This window comes from Lampris incognitus, chromosome 5 (assembly GCF_029633865.1).
Source record: "Lampris incognitus isolate fLamInc1 chromosome 5, fLamInc1.hap2, whole genome shotgun sequence".
In the NCBI taxonomy this organism is placed as follows: domain Eukaryota; kingdom Metazoa; phylum Chordata; class Actinopteri; order Lampriformes; family Lampridae; genus Lampris; species Lampris incognitus.
Genome location: NC_079215.1, coordinates 10,246,724 through 10,268,275, shown reverse-complemented (window position 1 = coordinate 10,268,275; position 21,552 = coordinate 10,246,724). Strand labels below are relative to the sequence as shown.

Here is a 21,552-nt window from a genome sequence, read left to right as displayed (position 1 = left end):
ACACATACAGCTGAGTATCATCAGCAGATCAATTGAAATTTATTCCATGACTGTATAATTTGGCCAAGAGGTGAAATTTAAAGAGAAAAAGGTAGCGGGCCAAGAATTTAGCCATGAGGTAGCAGACACAGTGTTCTTCCAGATAAGTGGGACTTAAGCCAAGAGAGAGCTAAGCCAGAGACACCAAAATTACAATTTAATCTGTCTAATGGTATACAGTGATCAATGGTGTCAAAGGCTGCACTGGCGTCCAGTAGTAGAAGCACAGAAGTGGAATCAGAGTCCATAGCTAGTAAAAGATCGTTCACCACTCTGGTCAGCAATTTCAGTGGCGTGACAAGCCCTGAAACCCAATTGAAAAGGTTCATATGGATAGTTTTCTTCTATATGGGTCAAAAGTTATTGATATACAACTCTGTCTAGTACTTTAGAAAAGAATGGAAGATTAGAGACTGGTGGATAGTTATTAAGAGACGCTGGATCGAGGTGTGTTTTTTTAAGCAGGGGTTTGACCACAGCTGTCTTAAAATTTCTGGAAACAGTACCAGTAGTAAGTGATAAATTAACAATGTGTATAGGTCCCAGGAAAGGCCAGAGGTCTTCCAAAAGTTTTGCTGGTAAGCTGTCAAGTAGCCAAGCAGTTGGTTCGGAAGCTGACACAAGCTTAGTCAAAGTATCAAGAGAGAAAGTCCCAAAAGCTGTAATAACAGACACTATCAGTGACTCATTGTATAGACATGAATTTGGTAAAACAGGATCTGCAGGAGTTAGCTGGAATTGAAGAACTAATTTTGTTTCTGACCTCATCAACGTTACTGCAGAAAAAGTCTAGAAACTCATGGGCAGTGAATGGTGAGCAGCTGGTAGACAGCTGCTTTTTAGCAAGTTTCAGTTTATTTCAATCAAGAACAACTCAGGTACACTTAATCCTGAGATTCGTTTCCAGTATTACTGATGTCTGGCGAAGGAACCTTTGTAGCCATGAATATTTCAATGCAAGTTGGATAGTTGTAGTCGAATTAACGTTTTTACAAATATTGTACGTTTTAACAATAACGGGATTTAATTTTCATTTGAAAATTTGTCCATTGCAGGGCTCCTGTGTGTACCCAAAGTTAAAAAGAAGTCAGCTGGTGGCAGGGCCTTTTCCTATCGGGCCCGTTCTTGTGCAATAACCTGCTTGCTGCCATCAGACAAGCAGAGTCTGCTGAGTCCTCTAAATCCAAACTTAAAACTCATCTTTTTGCCTTAGCCTACCATTAGTTGCCTTTAACTTGAGTGCTTCACAACCTGTACTGCATGGCGGGTCGGTTTCTGTCTCAATGGATTTATCAAGCATTGTTCTGCCGACGAGATTATGGCATATAGATTATTGACTATTGCAAACTGTTCTCCTCTCTCCCATGTCTTTTCTCTCTCTCTCTGCACGATGTCTTCTCCTTTCTCTTTTTCTGTGTGTGAATGGTGTCATATGAGTCTCCACTGAGTGCACGCGCAGTCGGCCCTCCTCCCAGGTCTTCGTGGTGATGGTGGTCCGCCACCTGGACGCTGCTTGGCATCCTCCTCCTCATCACATTTTCTTTTTATATATCTTATAAATCCATATAATTTTGTTATCATCCATATATATATACTAGAAGAACCCCGCTACAATGTAGCGGTTTGGTTATCCACCCGTCTAAATCTCTCTCCTCTTCATCCTGCCAGCTAACCGCCTTCCCCCTGCCCCTAAACCCCCCCCCACTCCAACTCCCTCCCCCCAAATGCTCAGAATCATCTGAAATTCCGAGAAAAGTGGTTTTTAGCCATTTTTAGAAAAATGCATATTTTGCATATTTATGCATGATTATTATAATTATTTTAATTTTCTGCTATTTTTCTGGTCCTCTCTGGAACAATACCTACCACCTCCAAAAAATGAGGATCATAAGTGCATTTTTGCAAAAATGCATATATTTTGCATAATGCCAAAACATTTCAAGTCCCAGAAATTTTTTTTTATATGGGTGAAAAAAATCAAAGATGCTCAGAATCATCTGAAATGCCGAGAAAAGTGTTTTTTTAGCCATTTTAGAAAATGCATATTTTGCATAATTATGCATAATTATTATAATTATTTTAATTTTCTGCTATTTTTCTGCTCCTCTCTGGAACAATACCTACCACCTCCAAAAAAAAATGAGGATCATAAGTGCATTTTTGCAAAAAATGCATATATTTTGCATAATGCCAAAACATTTCTAAGTCCCAGAATTTTTTTTTATATGGCTGAAAAAAATCAAAGATGCTCAGAATCATATTTTGCACATTTATGCATAATTATGCATAATTTTAATTTTCTGCTATTTTTTTATAGGTGCCCCTGATCATCCCCCAATAACCTCCAAAAAGAATCAAGGCCCCAAGTGCTTTAGTTTGTCCGTTTATAGACTCTCACGCATACACACGCCACACACCAGACACACATTGTGACAATACGGGAGTAGATAGAGATTTTATTATTTTTTTTGCATGGTGATGCTGGTCGCGTGGCTTGGGTCCTGGGTCTGTTCCGGTGGCGTCTGGACACTTGCCTGTCATCCTGCACATATTCTTCATACATGTTATAATTCCATTATAAGTCTATTATACTCTTTCCAGGTGGTGTTCTGTAAATTGTGGAGACACCGCATCCGTTGCGCGTTGTCCGTCTTGGGCGAGAGATCCCTCCGCTGCTCTCCCTGAGGTTTCTCCCTCTCTCCGATAAAGGTTTTTATTGTTATTTAATTTTTTTTAGGGAGTTGTTCCTTATCCGACGCGGGGGGGGGGTCTAAGGACGGGGTGTTGTGCTGCCGTAAAGCCCCTTGAGACAATTTTGCGATTTGCGACGTTGGGCCGCACAAATAACACCGATTCGACCCGACGTTGCAAGCGTCCGTTCACCAAACGACCGGAAAAGACCGAGCGAGGCGGAAGGAGACGGAACGGAAAGGACCGAACCATCAACACGCTGTGCCCCCTACGCCCCCACCCCTTTTCAATATGGCTGCCGTAGCTACTCTCTCAAGTAACGCTCAGGCTGGAGACAGACTCGAATCTATCCTGCATTGACTCTTTATTTCGTGTCAATACCGCCTGTTTTGGATGCACCCAACATTTGCAACAGTTGTTTTCTCTGGTTATACTGGGCGGAACTATCTCCCCAATAGTCATTTTCCACTGGGCCTTTTGCCCCAAAACAATTGTACCAGTCAACCATTTCCAAACGCCATGGTTTGAGTAGGCGCACCCGTTTTTTCCTCTCTTCGCGAACAATGTGTGAAAACTGCGCCGAGCTAGTGGAGGTACTCAATGAAAGTAAGTAACGAAGCCGTTTATTTTTTTATTTTTTTGCCAAGCAGGGGGGGGGGACGCTAAGCTAGCGGCATCATATTAGCAGCAATCGTGCTAGCTATCAGCCAGTGTGAAGCGCTAGCTAGTAGCTGGCTAGCACAATACAACTTCGTGGTTAGCATGTTGGCCGGCTAGCCCAGTATAACTTTGTAGTCACCCTGTTAGCCAAACCCCCCCCCCCCTACCTAATACAACTTTGGTTAGCACATTAGCTGGCTAGCCTGGTGTAACTTTGTGGTGTGTTGTTAATCTCTCGGGTCGCGTTTCGGTGGCACTGGGGGGGGGGGGAGAGAGAGGGAGCGCTTTATTTCTCGTTTGCAACCGCCAGGACTTTGTCACCGCGTCATGACATTATTAAGAGCGAACAATTGAGAAGATGTCATCTACCCCCTTCCGAACTGCCAGTCAATTCTAGGGGCCCCGTGTCTTGTCAAATGGCTCCCATGCCAGAGCTGCGAACTCACAACCCCTCCATTTCGGTTCACCCCCAAACCCCCCCCCCTCTGTCTCTCATCCTCCTTGGTCGTAAATGTAAAACGTTGACCTCTCGGCTACCCGGCTGTCTGACTCGTTCAACGTCTGCCAACTGCGCGGCGAGTCGGACCGAGGAGGGGGGGCAACGCCGCGGCGGCGGCTGCAATGTCGGCCGGCTAGCTAACGTCCCGACTACGAGCTCTTGCGGGACCGAGCCTGACGAACCGCGTCAAGTCGGTCAAGGCCAGTCGCGAGCTGGCCGGGCTCGCGGCTCGAGTCGTCAGGTTGTCAAGTTGGCATGTCGTTTACGTGTCACTCATATGTAATTTACATGTCAGCGCGCGGGGGGGGGGCGCGAGGGCGGACGTCCCCGTTAGCTTTCGTCCCGCAAGGCGGAACTCCTCGCCCTCCCACGCGTGGTGTTATAATACACAACGCGTTTCCTTCCACCGGTCGTGACGTGTCTCGTCTGCCCCGATCGGGACTCCTTCGTTGTTTGTAAACATGTTTGTCGTATGTAGACCGCTATCGGATGTGGAGGGGAAGAGGGGGGGGGTCCCGTCTGCGGGCTCATCGCGACACGGGTCGTGTCGGTTCATGTCTAACCTGTCGGCTAAGCGTTGGATCATCAAAGCTGGCGGTGGCTCAGCTAGCCAGCCCCCCCATCCCCCCATCCCTCCTCCCCGTCCCTCCGCTAAGATATTACGGCTGCAACGAGGCGCATATTTTGGCACGGTGCACGGCGGCCGGTGGACTTTTTAGGCCCCGTGGTCTCCCCCCGGCTTGCCCTTGTCTTGACGGAGGGCTTTCATGGCACCTCGCTTTACGTTGTCACGGCAAACCCGCGGAGATAGCAGCGTTAGCCGGCCAGCCAGCCAGCTAGCTAGCCGGCCAGCCAGCCAGCCAGACGACAGATGTTCCACAGCGAAGCTTGCTAGCCGCTGTTGGTGCAGGCTTGCTAAACGGGCCTTGTGGCTCAGAGGGGCTGTTTGCACGCCTATGGACAAAGCCTTTTGTGTTTTATTACTGCGCCCCCCCCCCAAAAAAAATCAAAACTCATTAACTGTGCTAGATGTTTAGTTGTCGCATCCCTCCAAATATCGTCTCTTCTGTGTCCTAAACTTAATCCCCCGAGAAGTGTCTCCCCATCCCATCAAAACGCCGGTAGGGTCTACAGCAGGGTTTCTCAACCCAGTCCTCAAGGAACCCCCTATCCTGCAGATTTTCGTTGTAACCCTGCATAGGCAGCCCTGCTTGTACTTACTCGACCAATCATCTCGCAGCACTTCATTATGCAAGGTGTGCAACATCTGACAAAATTCATTGCTGATAGGCTGAATAACTACAAACAGGGTTGCAAATAAAATATGCAGGATAGGGGTCCCTTGAGGACTGGGTTGAGAAACACTGGTCTACAGGAATTCCCATTAAGGGACAATACGAGGACTCGTGTCATTTATCTTACTGTAACATGTGCTGACCAATGTCAACATTTAAATTTCAGTGGTGCCAGGGTGTGGGGGGGAATCTCTCAGGGATTTACAGCCCATGCACGGGGGGGGGGGACCCGTGCACTTGTTGCCTTTTCTGTTTTGGGACACTGTTGATTTCACATCCATCTGTGTTTAATAGTTGGTGAACTGGGGACTACCTGTTCTGGCAGAAGTAGGGAAGGCCATTGTGGCATTTGTGATGGCTGTTGGTAGCATTTAATCAGCTTGGTGGCGATCTCGTTACGAAGCTCCAGAGCTTCTCCAGTTTGCCTTGCCCACAGAAAACTTTCTCTCTTGACATTGCCGGAATATAGTCTGCTCATTGGAAAACAGTTTCTTCGAATTGTTTGATGGCCTGGAAGGTGTCGTGACCCGTTATTAAAACAGTCCACTGCCTTGTATCCAGTGTTTTTGCTGCTAAATGATCTGTCAGCCGCTTGCATGGCAGCAGGTCCCACAGGTTTAGCCCCAGGTTGTCAGCCTGAAGAGAGAGAGAGGGAGAGAGAGAGAGAGAGAGAGAGAGTGTGTGTGTGTGTGTGTGTGTGTGTGTGTGTGTGCTTGCTTGTGTGCTTGTGTGTGCGTGCACGTGTGTGAGACATGTCAATCTAATGACATCACTGTGTAAAACTCTGTCATGATTTATCTCACTGTCTTCTCCAAACTTTCACTGTGTAACTTTCCACTAACCCCTCCTTCACCGGCATGTTCAGCTGGTGGTTTTAACCATTGTAGGCTACTTTATGAAACCTCCCTTTGCCAAGAGAATGGATTTTATATTAGTTGAGTCACTTTTGTAAAAAAAAGAAGAAGAACTGAGCCTAGAATGATGGGAGAATTTATAACTAAAGTTTTGGCCACTGTTATTTACAATGAGATCTTTAAAAAATTTCCCCAATCTAACGCCGTTCAGATCACCATCATTTGTGAAGTTTGCAAAGGTTTTAATGTATTTCAACAGCAGGGTAAAGCAATAACAACCCTGCTAAGTCCTATTAAGAGGATAGTGAAAGCTTAAGATTTCTTGGCTCTGCATCCCTCCAAAATGAATTGTTGGGAGATGCCAAAAGGACTCGCACACTGCTGGGCCAGGTCATTATAGAGTGACGCGCTGAATGAAAAGTACAGCAAACGCTGGCAAGAAGTAACGGCTGCTGTAAAGTTTTTTAGTGACTTCACATCCAGCCATAGAAGAGCAAAATGAAAGATTGTATGTCACACATATTGTTAAATGCTGGTGACTGAGAATGCCTTTATATTTCCCTACTCTGTGTGTGTGTGTGTGTGTGTGTGTGTGTGTGTGTGTGTGTGTGTGTGTGTGTGTGTGTGTGTGAGTCTCTTAAAATGAAAGGGATTTACTTTTATTGATAAAGTAGGGTCAGCTAAGGGTTAAGGGCATGTAGTAGTGAAGACTTGTGGAGGTCAGGTTGTCAGTTTGGGAATGATTGTTCTCAGATCGTTCTCACTGAATCAGAATCACAATATTTTATTAATCCCTAAGGGGAAATTGGGGAAGATGTGTGTGTGTGTGTGTGTGTGTGTGTGTGTGTGTGTGTGTGTGTGTGTGTTTGTTTGTGCACGTGTGCATTGGCTGCGAAGACTCAGTCTCGTGTGCTTGAGATTGGCAGGCCCATGTGGGGTTTCTTCCCCCTGGTGACCTTTGACCTCAGATTCGCTGCAGCAGCAGCATGTGTGTTTGTAAGTGAACATATGTGTGAGAGACAGAGAGCGACAGAGAGAACGAGAGAAAAATGGAAGGAATGCATGAAAGAGACCGGGAAATGCAGACAGATGATAGTAAAAAATAGGGGTGCACATAGAGACAGAGGGACACGGACAGACAGACCAAGAGAGTGGTATAGCCGGGCAGAGACAAGAGGGAGATGGTGTTCATATGTGGCATGGTGTGGTGTCGGGTTGGCAGCGAGAAGTCCCAGCGTCAGTTGTGGACTACCGTATGCCGGGATCAGACTACACAATTTCAGGCCGATTTTGATACGATTTTGTCATCGCCATCAAATTTCCAGTGTTGGGCCCAATCACGAACATCGGGAACAACGAACGGGCGTCTTTACCCCGTGTAGTATGACATAAGAACAGCGATGTGGCGTCGGGGACGCCCCATGATACCCTGTCTTGCATGTCAGATTTTTTTTTTCATTTTTGGATTTTCCCCCTTTTTCCTTCGCCAATTGTATCCGGCCAATTACCCCACTCTTTCGAGCTGTCCTAGTTGCTGTTCCATCCCTTCTGCCGATCCGGGGAGGGCTGCAGACTACCACATACCTCCTCCGATACATGTGGACACATTACCCACATCTGGCTTCCCATCTCCAGACACGGCCAATTTTGTCTGTAGGGACACCCGACCAAGCCGGAGGTAACACAGGGATTCGAACCGGTGATCCCCGTGTTGGTAGGCAATGGAATAGACTGCTACGCTCAAGTCAGAATTTTTTTGGTATTTTCCTGCCTAGTCAGACATCTCCTATGACGTGTTCCTTGACGTTGACCAATAGGATGACAGTGTGCTGTCAGGTGCACCTATGTAAACATGGCAAAGAGGAAGTGATGCGGATATTGCTGCTGTCAGGTAGAACGACGAAACCGAGGAAAGGTTCGTTTAGCAGTGACAACAATACTCCTGCCTTTTGAAACTTCCTCGAGGGAGTTCCCTAACAGAGTCAAAAGGGATAGGCTAAATGTTGGCGAGAAATAGCGGAGGCACTTCAGCAACCCGGTGAGTAGCTGGTTAACCTAATCATTCCCCAGTAGCACTAGCCGCAACAGTGTCCACAATTATGGAGAGTGTATAGAAATCAATTATGAAATAAAGTATATAAAGCAATCTTTCTTCTTCTTTCGGCTTGTTCCGTTTCCCAGGGATTTGATCAAATCCCTGGGAAACGGAGCCAAAGTGGATTTGATGGTTTCCATCGGTACCTTGTGAGAGCACAGCACCAATGGTGGTCTTGTCAATCCGCATAATGATTTGGCAGAATTTGATGTTGGATGCCCTTCCTGACACAACCACTAACCCCAATTGTGTAAAACTTTCTATACTGAAGTTTTGCCCAAATTTCTATTATTTTTTTTTAACAGTAACTCAGTATATAGTATGGATAATGGTAATATAGTTTTATAGATGAGAACAGCTCCATAAAACTTCTGTACATACAACTTCTGCAGTTGTATGAACAAGAGCACAACTTGAGTGTTCACCATAGCGAGCATAGTATGGCTAGAAGATGTTTTTTTTTCGGGGGGGGGGGTTTGTGGGGTGGGGGTTGTCGTTAAACATTGTCTGAGGAACATGTGGTTTTCTGCAATTTGTGCTGGACAGTGCCATCATGTCTTCATGTGGACACTGGAGTCTCACATCAATGCTAAGTGTTAGTGTAATTTGGCAAAATCATATCTAGACAAGTCCTGAGTACGAGGTGTGTATTAACTCCAGGTGTAGGAGGAGGCTACTTTATTTTCTTGGAGAGTCAAGTGCTGTTCTAGATCCTACAGGAAGACCTTCGTTGAGAAATCTTTACCACCAGTAAGCGAAAAATGCCATTCTACTTGGGGGTTTAAGACAGTTGATTTAAGACATTTTGGAATTGAATTTATTGAGCTGTATCATTTCCTCTCCTTAAATGTAGGGCAAGTGTGTGTGAAGTTGTTTGGTTGAACTGAGCTTTTGTGTGTAGCCTCCTAAATATCAGTACAAGGGTGTTAACATCAGATCCTGTGTTTTACTGAGTGCTTGGTCTCCCCATTTTAAACAGTGATCAGTTCCTATGAGATACAATGGAAAATGGGCCAAGTGCTGTTGTCGTATCTGTTTGGTGTGTGTCTGTATGCATGTATATCACAACATGAAAATCGAGAATGCTGTGATATTGAAACCTTTTTTTAAAAAAAATTTTGATTCTTATATCATTACATTTCTATAAACTAGCTTCCCTGGATGAATAAAGATGAAAATGTATATCGCAGAAAAGACTTCCTGTATACACTAGGGTGAGTTCTGGCAACTTCGGCCAGGGGGCATTTTGCAAGTTACGTTGTGTGCGACTCTGATTCTGACATTGTGTTTAGGACTCTTGAGAAAATGCTTCTGTTACTGTTTATTTGCCTGGCCTGAAATTGACAATAAGCTCGGTTTTATTGAGCATGAACCTTGTTTCAGTCTCACTCCATGATTGTGTCTGTTTACTGTTACTCTAAATAGAAGAGACAACACACAGCTGTAATGTTGAGCTGCTGGCTAACAGGATAAGTATCTAAAGATTAAGAAAAGGAAGCCACACACCTGTTTGATTTGGAAGAAAGGAACTTAAGTTTGCTGAAATGACAGTTAATATTTACATAAGTACTAATAGCCTGCAGTTTCCTTTTCTTAATCTTCGTTCACTGCTGCTCGCCATCCTTTGTGTGTCATTTCCGGGTCAGATGCCAGTAATGTTTTGGCGCATAGCCACAACCAATTCCCTGAAAGAACTCTGATTAATTAAGGTGAATACAAATCGCAGCAAATCAAATGATCAACGAAAATTCTAGCTCTGTTAATCGCATTATGCTCACCACCATTTAGACTTTAACTTCATTTAGACAGCTTGATTAAGGTTGCAGTAATCAAATTATTGCTTTAACCTGATTTAAAATTTAATTTTCAACATGTATGTAAACACACTGATAGTGATTCTGATTGTTTACTTTGTCTCCTCTCTCCTCAGTATCGGATGCAGACAGTAGTGAAGGCAGTTTCCAGCTGAAGAAGGAGCATGCCCTCAGAGTGTTGGCCTACATCAGTTCCTGGACCCAGAGGTCAGTATTCCCACCCCACCCCTTTTTACTGGGATACAGAAGTCATTTTATGAGATCACTTACAGTCGTGAGTTTGGCTATCTCATATTAGAGCTTGGAAAACTGGCCTACTTGAAACTATGAAATCTTTGGTTGCTGCTCTTGAATTTACCAAGCTGCATGTACCTAACCTATGGTGTCAAAGGAATCAAAAGCCTTCACTAAATATCTGCTATGGCTGGGGTGCAGCAAAAGTGTTATGAAACAGTTAACTTGCAACTAAACCACTAATTAAAGTTGTGTAGTCCTTCTCTATAAAACATTCAGAAGGGGGATTTTCAGAGTTTGTCTTATAAGGTTGTGTTATCTTGTTGTCACAGACTGATGTTACAGACACATTTTACTTGTGCAACGTTCCGACAAAATAACACGTGCAGACGCATGCTCACACAGGAGTTGAGTTCTTGTTTCATTCAAATTTGCTTTCTCACACAAGTCAGACACCCTGGAAACCGATTGGTTCCCAAATATCGCTATCTCTGATTGGTTCTGCAGTTCCCTTCCCAGAATCCTTCCAGAGTGATAGTTCACTTGACATAATGACATAGATGGAGGTGCGGGCATCAGAAAAATGCCATTAATGCCTAAATATTTTCACCTTCATCCCGTTAAAGGACCAGTGTGTAGGATTTAGTGGCATCTAACGGGGAGATTGCAGATTGCAACCAACTGAATTACCTCTACGTGCACTCATCCTTTTTCAGGCATGTAGGAGAATCTACAGTGGTTGCCAGTAGCGACCTCCAAAATGATGTCATCATATACGACTGCATCGAGTTGCCATAATATGTCAAGTGATGAGGTTCTATTAGATAGATTAAATAGACTGAGATAGAGTCTAGTTTTGACTCTTGTGTGGAGTTCAGGGAAGAGTTAAGACATGCACTGGGTAGTAGTGAAGAGTTGCTGAATGGCTGAGTAACCACTGCAGAAATAGTGAGGGAGGCAGCTAGGAAGGTACTTGGTGTGTCATCAGGACAGAGGATGGAAGACAAGGAGACTTGGTGGTGGAAAGAGGAAGTACAGCAAAGTATACAGAGGAAAAGGATGGTAAAGAAGAAGTGGAATAATCAGAGAGATGAAGAAAGTAGACAGGAGTCCAAGGAGATGCAGCGTAAAGCAAAGAGGTGGCAAAGGAAAAGGCGTATGGTGAGTTGTATGAGAGAGGTTCGACACTAAGGAAGGAGAAGAAGCTAGACAGAGGGACCAAGCTGGGAAGGATGTGCAGCAGGTAAGGGCAATCAAGGATAGAAATGGAAATGTGCTGACAAGTGAGGTGAGTGTCTTGAGAAGGTGGAAGGAGTACTTTGAGGGGCTGATGAATGAAGAAAATGAGAGAGAAAGAAGGTTGGATGACGTGGGGATAGTGATTCAGGAAGTGCGGTGGATTAGCAAGGAGGTAGTGAGGGCAGCTATGAAGAGGATGAAGAGTAGAAAGGCAGCTGGTCCAGATGACGTACCTTTGGAGGTGATGGAGATGTTGAGGAGAGATGGCAGTGGAGTTTTTAATCTAGATTGTTTAACACAATCTTAGAAAGTGAGAGGATGCCTGAGGAGTGGAGAAGTACTGGTACTGATTTTCAAGAATAAGGGCGATGTGCAGAGTTGTAGCAACTACAGAGGTATAAAGTTGATCAGCCACAGCATGAAGATATGGGAAAGAGCAATAGAAGCTAGGTTAAGAGAAGAGGTGACGGATCAGCGAGCAGCAGTATGGTTTTAAGCCACGAAAGAGCACCACAGATGCGATGTTTGCTTTGAGAATGTTGATGGAGAAGTATAGAGAAGGCCAGAAGGAGTTACATTGTGTCTTTGTGGATTTAGAGAAAGCATCCAACAGAATGTCGAGAAAGGAGGTGTGGTATTGTATGAGGAAGTCAGGAGTTGCAGAGAAGTATGTAGGAGTGGTGCAGGATATGTATGAGAGAAGTGTGACAATGGTGAGGTGTGCGGTTGGAATGACAGATGGGTTCAAGGTGGAGGTGGAATTACATCAAGGATCGGCTCTGAGCCCTTTCTTGTTTGCAGTGGTGATGGACAGGTTGATGGACGAGATCAGGCAGGAGTCTCTGTGGACTATGATGTTTGCGGATGACATTGTGATCTGTAGTGAGAGTTAGGGTACAGGTTGAGGAGATCCTGGAGAGGTGGAGGTATGCACTGGAGAGAAGAGGAATGAAAGTCAGTAGGAGCAAGACAGAATACATATGCGTGAATGAGAGGGAGGACGGGAATGGTGAGGATGCAAGGAGTAGAGGTGACGAAGGTGTATGAGTTTAAATACTTGGGGTCAACTGACCAAAGTAACGGGGAGTGCAGAAGAGAGGTGAAGAAGAGAGTGCAGGCAGGATGGAGAGGGTGGAAAAGAGTATCAGGAGTGATTTGCGACAGAAGGGTACCAGCAAGAGTGAAAGGGAAGGTTTACAAGATGGTTGTGAGACCAGCTATGTTGTATGGCTTGGAGACAGTGGCACTGACGAAAAGACAGGAGGCAGAGCTGGAGGTGGCAGAGTTGAAGATGCTAAGATTTTCACTGGTAGTGATGAAGAAGGACAGGAATAGGAACGAGTATATTAGAGGGACAGCTCAGGTTGGACGGTTTGGAGACAAAGCAAGAGAGGCAAGATTGAGATGGTTTGGACATGTGTGGAGGAGAGATGCTGGGTATATTGGGAGAAGGATGCTGAATATGGAGCTGCCAGGGAAGAGGAGAAGAGGAAGGCCAAAGAGGAGGTTTATGGATGTGGTGAGGGAGGACATGCAGGTGGCTGGTGTGACAGAGGAAGATGCAGAAGACAGGAAGAGATGGAAATGGACGATCCGCTGTGACGACCCCTAACGGGAGCAGCTGAAAGTAGTAGTTGTAGTAGATTCATTATAGTTTTGGCGTATAAATGTAAAATTACAATCCTGATAGCAGTTAGATTACAGTGACACAGGGAAAAAATTTACTTGTGATAGTAACTATGTCCATGGCCATGTTCTAGCAGAAGCCATCAAAGAACAAATTGTATTTAGATTGGCGGGCAAAATTACCTGACCAGCAGAAAACAGGCTACTTCAGCATCACTCTGAAAACATTTGTCTCTCATCAGCGATTTCCATCTGAGAAAGGCCATGCCAATGTCAGTCCTTGTTTTCTGCTCTCGCCTGTCCCGATTTTGTTTTGCTACTTCATGTTTTCGCTTCGTTGATGACGAGAATTCACGCTCCCTTGCTTTTTCCTGTGCTAAATAATAAGTATGATCCTCCATTTGTCTAAATTTGGGTTCTCAAGCTTCTCGCAACTCAAAATGGTTTGTGAGCGCCACTTAGCAACTATTTAACCCCAGTTGTAATTGTAGCAATTGTAGCGTTGCGTACCGGTGATAAACGGAGACGAGGATTTCCGTTCGTCAGCGAAACAACTGCACAACTTTATTTCTAAACAGAAATCAATTAAACCTCCCGGGGTTGAGAGACGCTCCCAAAATAATAAAACAGCATCGGGTGGCTGTTCCCGTTCTAACCTGACAAAAACGCTCTCGAACTTAAGGCTAATTAACCTGCCAGCTCCCCTGGGACTCTGATGTGGAGTCAAGTTGCAGTCCGTGCGGTGGTCTGACATTGTTGTGTAAGAAGTGGGGTTGTTGTGAAGCATCTAGTGTGTTGGTGTAGTGTTGTGTGCCTGTCACGTCTCACTCAACCTTCACCGCTGGCTAGCAGAAATGCAAACAGGAGAGCCGAGCACGTAAGTCTCTCCCTGCCAGTACATAGCCTCTCCAACAGCAAGCCCTATGTAGCGCCTCCTCGTGGCCATACACGGTAACTGGGTACACCTTGGATCCTGGCTGAACTACAAGGGACTAGGAGGAGGTCTAGCCCCTAGATGTGCGGTACGCAGGCCCACCGGTGTGTGGCTATTCCCTGATGCCCACGAACCAGCCCCCAGCTATGTGTTAAATAGTGCCACCTAGTGGATACCTTGGGAGAGGAATAGGCTACGGGGAGTAAACCCCTACACAAAATCAACGTCTCCATTCCTGTGGTTTTTTGTTTTTCTTGCCCTTTTGTATGTGTTTAAGTGGGAGAGTACTGCTGGCGTCGTGTGTGGCTGCCGCTTCTCCCTCTCGTAGCCCCCCTTCCCATCCACCCCTGTATGTCTGTGTTACGTTTATCTGTTGTCTTGTTTCACCCCGTTTATTGTAACGCCACTTTGAGTGTTAGAAAAACGCTATGTAAGATTGATTTATTATTATTATTAATTATTTCTACGTCTTCCAACCGGCGCAGTCGCAACAGCGCCACCAAATCCAAGCGTCCACTTCAGCGTAAAAACACGAAAGGCCGTCTTTAGAGCCAGTGTTTGGTTTCTGTGTTCTGGGCTACTGTAGAAACATGGCGTTGCAACCTGGCGAACTCCATGGAAGAGGACCCGCTCCCTATGCAGATACGAATGGACTCATTCTAAGCTAACGAAAACACAACAATTCATAGTTTAAGTTGATTATAATCACTTGAAACTGTGAATTGTTGTGTTGTCATTAGTGTGTAATTATACACAAATGAAAACATAGTTGTGGATGTTATTCCAATAGATCCCCCTAAATCCTGCACACTGGTCCTTTAAAGAGGACACTGCTGGTGACACCAGCCTTTTCTAAGGGATTCAAACAGAAGATACTCTTTGTTCATGGAGTGAAACACTTGTGTGTGTACACACACACACACATATGTCTTTGTTTCTTTCATCAAGCCTCTGGCTGACAAGCTGACAACCACGTCCGGGTGGCGTGGCGGTCTATTCCGTTGGCTACCAACACGGGGCTCGCCGGTTTGAATCCCCATGTTACCTCCAGCTTGGTCGCGCATCCCAACAGGCACAATTGACCGTGTCTGTGGTTCGGAAGCCGGATGTGGGTATGTGTCCTGGTTGCCGCACTAGCGCCTCCTCTGGTCGGTCGGGGCGCCTGTTCAGGGGGGAGGGGGAACTGGGGGGGGGGGGTAGCGTGATCCTTTCACGTGCTACGTCCCCCCATGGCGAAACTCCTCGCTGTCAGGTGAAAAGAAGCGGCTGGCGTGTGGTAGTCTGCAGCCCTCCCCGGATGGTGGAGCAGCGACCGGGATGGCCCGGTAGAGTGGGATAATTGGCCAAGTACAATTGGGGAGAAAAAGCGGGGGGGGGGGGGAAGCTGACAACCGAAAGAAAAAGGAGCTCGTTCTTACTTCGTTTAAAGCTAATTAAAAGTTTAATGAGGGAACGGGAGTGAGGGTGTTTTGGTTGTAGTCCAGCTTCCTTGGCTGGTTTGAAATAGTCTGTACGGGTTGACGTCACGGCGTGACTCAGATCTGTCTCGGATAGCAGATTGATGAGGTATGATGTCTCCTGGCTGGGTGTAGTCTCAACTAAGGATGGATGGCAGTTGACCGGGGAGTTTGCTTTTGTCCTATGTGAGTCCAGCGTCATTTCCTGCTTTTATGGAAATAAGATGATCTCTGCCTGTCCTCAGCGGGAGACTGTCTAGTTGCAGCACCAGAAAACAGATGTGTAGGTTGGAGCACAAAGAGGACAACGTATGATGTTGGCGTTATCATGTGAGACTACATATTATCCGGGGTTTTGGTAATATCGTGGTTATAGCTTAAACGTGCAGTATGACATTTGCTATAGGTCAACACCCCCCCCCTCCCCCATTTTTCCCCCCAATTGTATCTGGCCAATTACCCCACTCTTCCAAGCCATCCCGCTCGCTGCTCTACCCCCTCGGCCGATCTGGGGAGGGCTGCAGACTACCACGCGTCTCCTCTGATAAATGTGGAGTCGCCAGCCGCTTCTTTTCCCATGACAGTGAGGAGTTTTGCCAGGGGGGACGTAGTGCGTGGGAGGATCATGCTATTCCCCCCAGTTCCCCCTCTCCCCCCTGAAGAGGCGCCCCAACCGACCAGAGGAGGCGCTAGTGCAGCGACCAGGACACGTACCCACACCCGGCTTCCCACCCGCAGACACGGCCAATTGTATCTGTAAGGACACCCGACCAAGCCGGAGGTAACACGGGGATTCGATCGGGCGATCTCTCTGTTGGTAGGCAATAGAATGGACGGCCATGCTACCCGGATGCCCGGGGTCCACATTTCTTGATAAGGTTCCAACATGCAACAGCTTTGAATTCCTTGTAATGACAGTTGTGCTGTAAAAGAACTACACTTTTAACATTATGGAGGAAAAATGTTTACTTCCCATGCGGCAATTTCGGATAATGGATGGATGGATGTTTTACTCAATTCACACACCTTTACGTTGTGTCTTCGCACTGTTTTACCTCACAAGTGAGGAAAAATGTCACACGAAATGGGCTGAACAAGTTTTTCATCTGCGTGCTATGGCCTTTCTAGTTACACAACTTGGAAATAAGTAAATCTTTTGTCGTCTGTTACTTTAAAAAGGCTCTTGAAATGCGATTTGGAATTTCTCTCTCGCTTACCATGTCATCCCCGTGTCATCTGGACAGAAAAATGTCATGATGTGGATATGGGTTCACACCGCCCACCACCACTCTGAATACCGAATGCGAATGAAAAGAAACAAAAGATAACAGAGGACAGGAAGAGAGATACAATCGAGCATGTGAACGCTGTGGCATTTATATAACAGTACTGGTTCTATTAGCTGTAGGTCTAAATCACGTTCATCTGACATGTTGAGATCCCCAGCAGAACAAACTCACAGTACTGTTAAGCTTCATTTGCCAGTCTGTAAAGCTGAACTGGAACTAAAATAGAATCAATGTGATCAATGTGTTTTTAATTCATGACTGTTAATAAATTCCTAAACTTGCAGTATTGCACTGTAAGCGTACATACAAGCTGTGCAGGGGTGCTCTTTGTTATTGGTGTCACAGTCATTCTTCTGAATCAGTGTTTCCCAACCCAGTTCTCAAGGACCCCCTATCCTGCAGGTTTTCGTTGCAACCCTTGAATAAGTACCTATTTGTAGTTATTCAGCCAATCAGCAACGAATTATGTCAGAAGTTGCACACCTTGCATAATTAAGTGCTATGAGATGATTGGTTGAGGAAGTACAAGCAGGGCTACCTATGCAGAGTTACAATGAAAATCTGCAGGATAGGGGGTCCTTGAGGACTGAGTTGGGAAACACTGCTCTGAATGACCAGCTGGCCTCCATGAAGGCTAGTCGAGCTTTCTATAACCTTGTTTTTATTGTCCTCGTCGCTTAGTTGTTTCCTCTTGATTTGGCATTTTATCACAGTGTTTATTAACCGACCAAACTGAAAAAAATGCTTAACAGGTGTCTAATGTAGACTCCCCTGATGGTTTACTTCATGGACGTTAAAATCTTGACCCCTCTCATTTCCCTTTTCACCCCTTCTTCCCTATCCACAGGCAATGTCTGTGCTGCTTCAAGGAGTACAAGCATCTTGAGGTCTTCAACCAGCTGGTTTATGCCCTCATCAACCTGGTCATTGCCCAGATCAGCAGCCAAAGGGATCACCTCTATACCATCCACAGCCACACGCACACAGGCGGCGGGGCCGGGGCAGACGGGGCAGGGTCGGAATGGAGCGGCGGGGGGGCTTTACCTGGACCTCTCCTGCAGCCCTCCTCGCCGGGGGAGGATGAGCCAGTGAATGTAGAGAGGGACTCTGCCGAGGAGGACGCCGACACCTCGGACCTGAACCACAAAAAGAGCCAATGCCAGGCTCAGGGAGTCAACCAGCAGGGTCAGTCTCAGACGACGGAGGGCAGCGGTATGTCTGGAGACGGTGAAGCTGGAGGAGGCGCTATTGGTAGTGTAGCGGCAGATCACCAGGATCCCTCCAACTCCTGGAGCACAGAGGAGAGGGAGAAGCTACTGCTGTGTGCTGCCAAGATCTTTCAGATCCAGTTCCCCCTCTACACAGCCTACAAACACAACACCCACCCCACCATAGAGGTAAGCCTACACAGCCAACCACGGGGGGGGGGGGGGCAGGAAACATTGAAAAATCGAATGATAGAGGAATAAATACAATTTATTTTTATCTTATTGAGGAAATTATTTTCCACAGCTGGGGCACATTACATAGCACATTCTATCACCACACAGTACCTGAATAAAGAACAAAAACAGAAATGGGGACATACAGATGCACACTGAAATAACTACCTTATACAACACCCAACTCTTTATAAACAACCTTATAGCAAAGTCAAGAATCGGTCAAAGGTTACTATCAACAAACTCAGAAACAAATGCACTGATACCTCTTTTTCTACTGCTTGTGTGTGTGTATACATATATGTGATTTTTTTTTAACATATATTTGTGTATGTTTGTGTGATGTGTTTTTATAGCTATATAAATCTGTAGTCATACTACAGATTTATATACCACATATAGATTTATATACTGACAATGTTAAAAAAACGGAAATTGAACTGGTTTGGGCACATTTGCCGAACGGAAAGGACACTTGCAAAGGACATCCTGCAAGGCCTGGTAGAAGGGACTAGGAAGAGAGGGAGACCGAGGAAAAACCTGGGTAAACAACATCGGAAAATGGCTACAGATGAGAGTAGTGGAAGCAGGGAGAACTGCGATGGATAGGGAATGGTGGAAGAGACTTGTTGAGGCATCAGCTGTGCCCCTACAACCTCCATAGGTTACAGTACTGATGATGATGATGAGTCATACTCTATAAGTTTGGGTCACTCTAGCATTTGTTCTGTGAGAGAATGCTGCGTACAGTATCTTGAATACTGACAGGATAGTGTACTTTTTATCATATCAGATTGTGAGAGAGTCTCTGATGGGATACTGTGCTTTCAGGCGTTGGGATATCAGACTATATGAATAGCGGTTTAGTTACTCTACTGGCCTCTTCGGTTGGTCTCCAGCCTTGATTTGGAGGTTCTCTTCTGTAACTAGCTGGCTGGTAAGAACTGAAAGTGGCCGGTGAATTTTTGTATTTAGCAACCACTGTAGCCTATGCTGGCCCCCCACATACAGCAAAAATCTTATATTGGTGTAGCTGATAACTAAACTGTTAACTATAACTGATAACTAATAACTAACAAGTTACTTTAAGGTTTTACCTGCTCATGCTGTTTTCACTCTCAATACAGGTGCTGGGTGATTTGACTTAATTTGAAATATATTTGAAATACAATATGGTGACTGACATCATTACTACAAGGTAAACACAAAGTTGTAGACACAGATGCCTAAAAGCATGCCTCCAAACCCTAATGTATTCCCTCCCGTTTCTATTTCTCTCTCTCTCTCTCTCTCTCTTCCTCTCTCTCTCTCGACCTCTCTTTCTCTCTAGGACATATCAGCTCACGAGAGCAACATCCTTGGCTCCTTCTGTGACATGAATGTAAGCAGTGTCTTGTTTTTTTTTACATATCTGTAATTATCAGCTAACATTTTACGGGGATATGGTATATCTGAGTCATATTGTGATTTGGATAAAGTGGAAAAGTATTCCACTATGGAGGGAAATGTCTTGAGTAGACGGTGATATTGGGATATGATTTTTAGAAAAATGTTCTTCTACAATGATGAGGCCTGGATTAGTCATCCACTGTCAGCATACCTTATATAAAAAGCACACCAGAATCTTTGAATCCATTCTAACAAAGCCATGTAAAATAATAGAATTTTCAGGGGGAAAATTTTCAAGGTGTGAGATGCAAAATAAGATATTACATGTCAAATTTAACTGTCGCCAGGAGGAGTTGGGGGGGGGGGGGCAATAATTCTGTGGCTACAGAGAGACCCCATAAGCAGTCACAGATCTAGTTCCCACTAGAGCCTGCTTTTTTTCTTTTTTTTTTCTTTCCCCCCCTTTTTTTCCCCCCCAATTGCGCCCGGCCAATTACCCCACTCTTCTGAGCCATCCCGGTCGCTGCTCCACCCCCTCTGCCGATCCGGGGAGGGCTACAGACTACCACATGCCTCCTGTGATACATGTGGAATCGCCAGTCGCTTCTTTTCACCTGACAGTGAGGAGTTTCACCAGGGGAACGTAGCACGTGGGAGGGTCATGCTATTCCCCCCAGTTCCCCCTCCCCTCCGAACAGGCGCCCTGACCGACCAGTGGAGCTGCTAGTGCAGCGACCAGGACACATACCCATATCCGGCTTCCCACCCGCAGACACGGCCAATTATGTCTGTAGGGACTCCGGACCAAACCGGAGGTAGCACAGGGATTCGAACTTCCAATCCCTGTATTGGTAGGCAATGGAATAGACTGCTACGCTACCCGCATGCCCCACTATAGCCTGTTTTATGTGCCCATGAGCAAGATAAAACATAAAGCCCTTATTTTGCTTAACCAGTTAATAGTTCATCTAAAATAGCTTCAGTGTGACAGGTGTCCCTCTCCAATCACTCAGATCCTCTGGCCACGCTCACATGGTCATTTTTCGGGAGTGACCCCGATTTCAGAAGACCTACAGGAAATTGCGATTGCTGTTGAGCCAAAATTTCTCTCCCCGCCAGGATTCCACTCCTCTTCGCACGTATGCATATTGAGAAACTCCGCTCAAAGGCATAAAAACTGCCTTGGCCAAATCTTAACACCCCCCCCCCCTCCCATTTTGTTGCTGTTGCTAATAGAGTCAGGGATAGTCTAGTACCATTAAGTCATCATGCTAGCGTGCTTACTACAGATGACATCCAAATGAGCTGAGTCCTTCTGAAGAGTTTTTAGCTCAGTGAAAGAGAGCAGCTGATTACTGAAATGAAGAGAACAAAACTGTTGTGGTCTTTACTTATTGTAGTCTTTACTTATTGCAGTCTACAAGGCGTGCGTGAAGGGGAGGAATTTCGGTGTAACGGGGATCACAATTTCCTGGAGGGCTTGAGAATAGTGAATGTGGAAATATATTGTGTACATTATAACAGAGCAGAGTAAAATTACCAGAATGTGCATGTATGAGTAACTGGAGTCACTTCACTTCCCCAAAAGTGAGGATGCCTGTGGAAAAAGAGCTGCAACCGGATTAATGTTCACTTCAAACAATAAAGATTTTGGTTGCGGGTGGCGTAGCGGTCTATTCGGGATCACCGGTTCGAATCCCCGCGTTACCTCCTGCTTGGTTGGGCATCCCTACAGACACAATTGGCCGTGTCTGCAGATGGGAAGCTGGATGTGGATATGTGTCCTGGTCACTGCGCTAGCACCTCCTCTGGTCAGTTGGGGGCGCCTGTTCAGGGGGAAGGGGGAACTGGGGGGGGAATAGCGTGATCCTCCCACGCGCTTCGTCCCCCTGATGAAACTCCTCACTGTCAGGTGAAAAGAAGCAGCTGGTGACTCCACATGTATCGGAGGAGGCACGTGGTAGTCTACAGCCCTCCCTGGATCGGCAGAGGGGG

General features: G+C 45.8%; 1 protein-coding gene across 1 annotated transcript in view; it reads left to right on the top strand.

Moving 5' to 3' along the window:
- Positions 1–3,047: 3,047 nt before the first annotated feature.
- Positions 3,048–21,552, top strand: part of usp34 (ubiquitin specific peptidase 34) — a 163,447-nt gene continuing 144,942 nt past the window's right edge. Inside the window, exons 1-4 of the mRNA XM_056279821.1 lie at positions 3,048–3,336; positions 10,064–10,154; positions 17,574–18,123; positions 19,499–19,549. Coding sequence (XP_056135796.1) covers positions 3,294–3,336; positions 10,064–10,154; positions 17,574–18,123; positions 19,499–19,549 — 735 coding nt within the window. The 5' untranslated portion in view covers positions 3,048–3,293. The remainder of the gene's footprint in view (positions 3,337–10,063; positions 10,155–17,573; positions 18,124–19,498; positions 19,550–21,552) is intronic.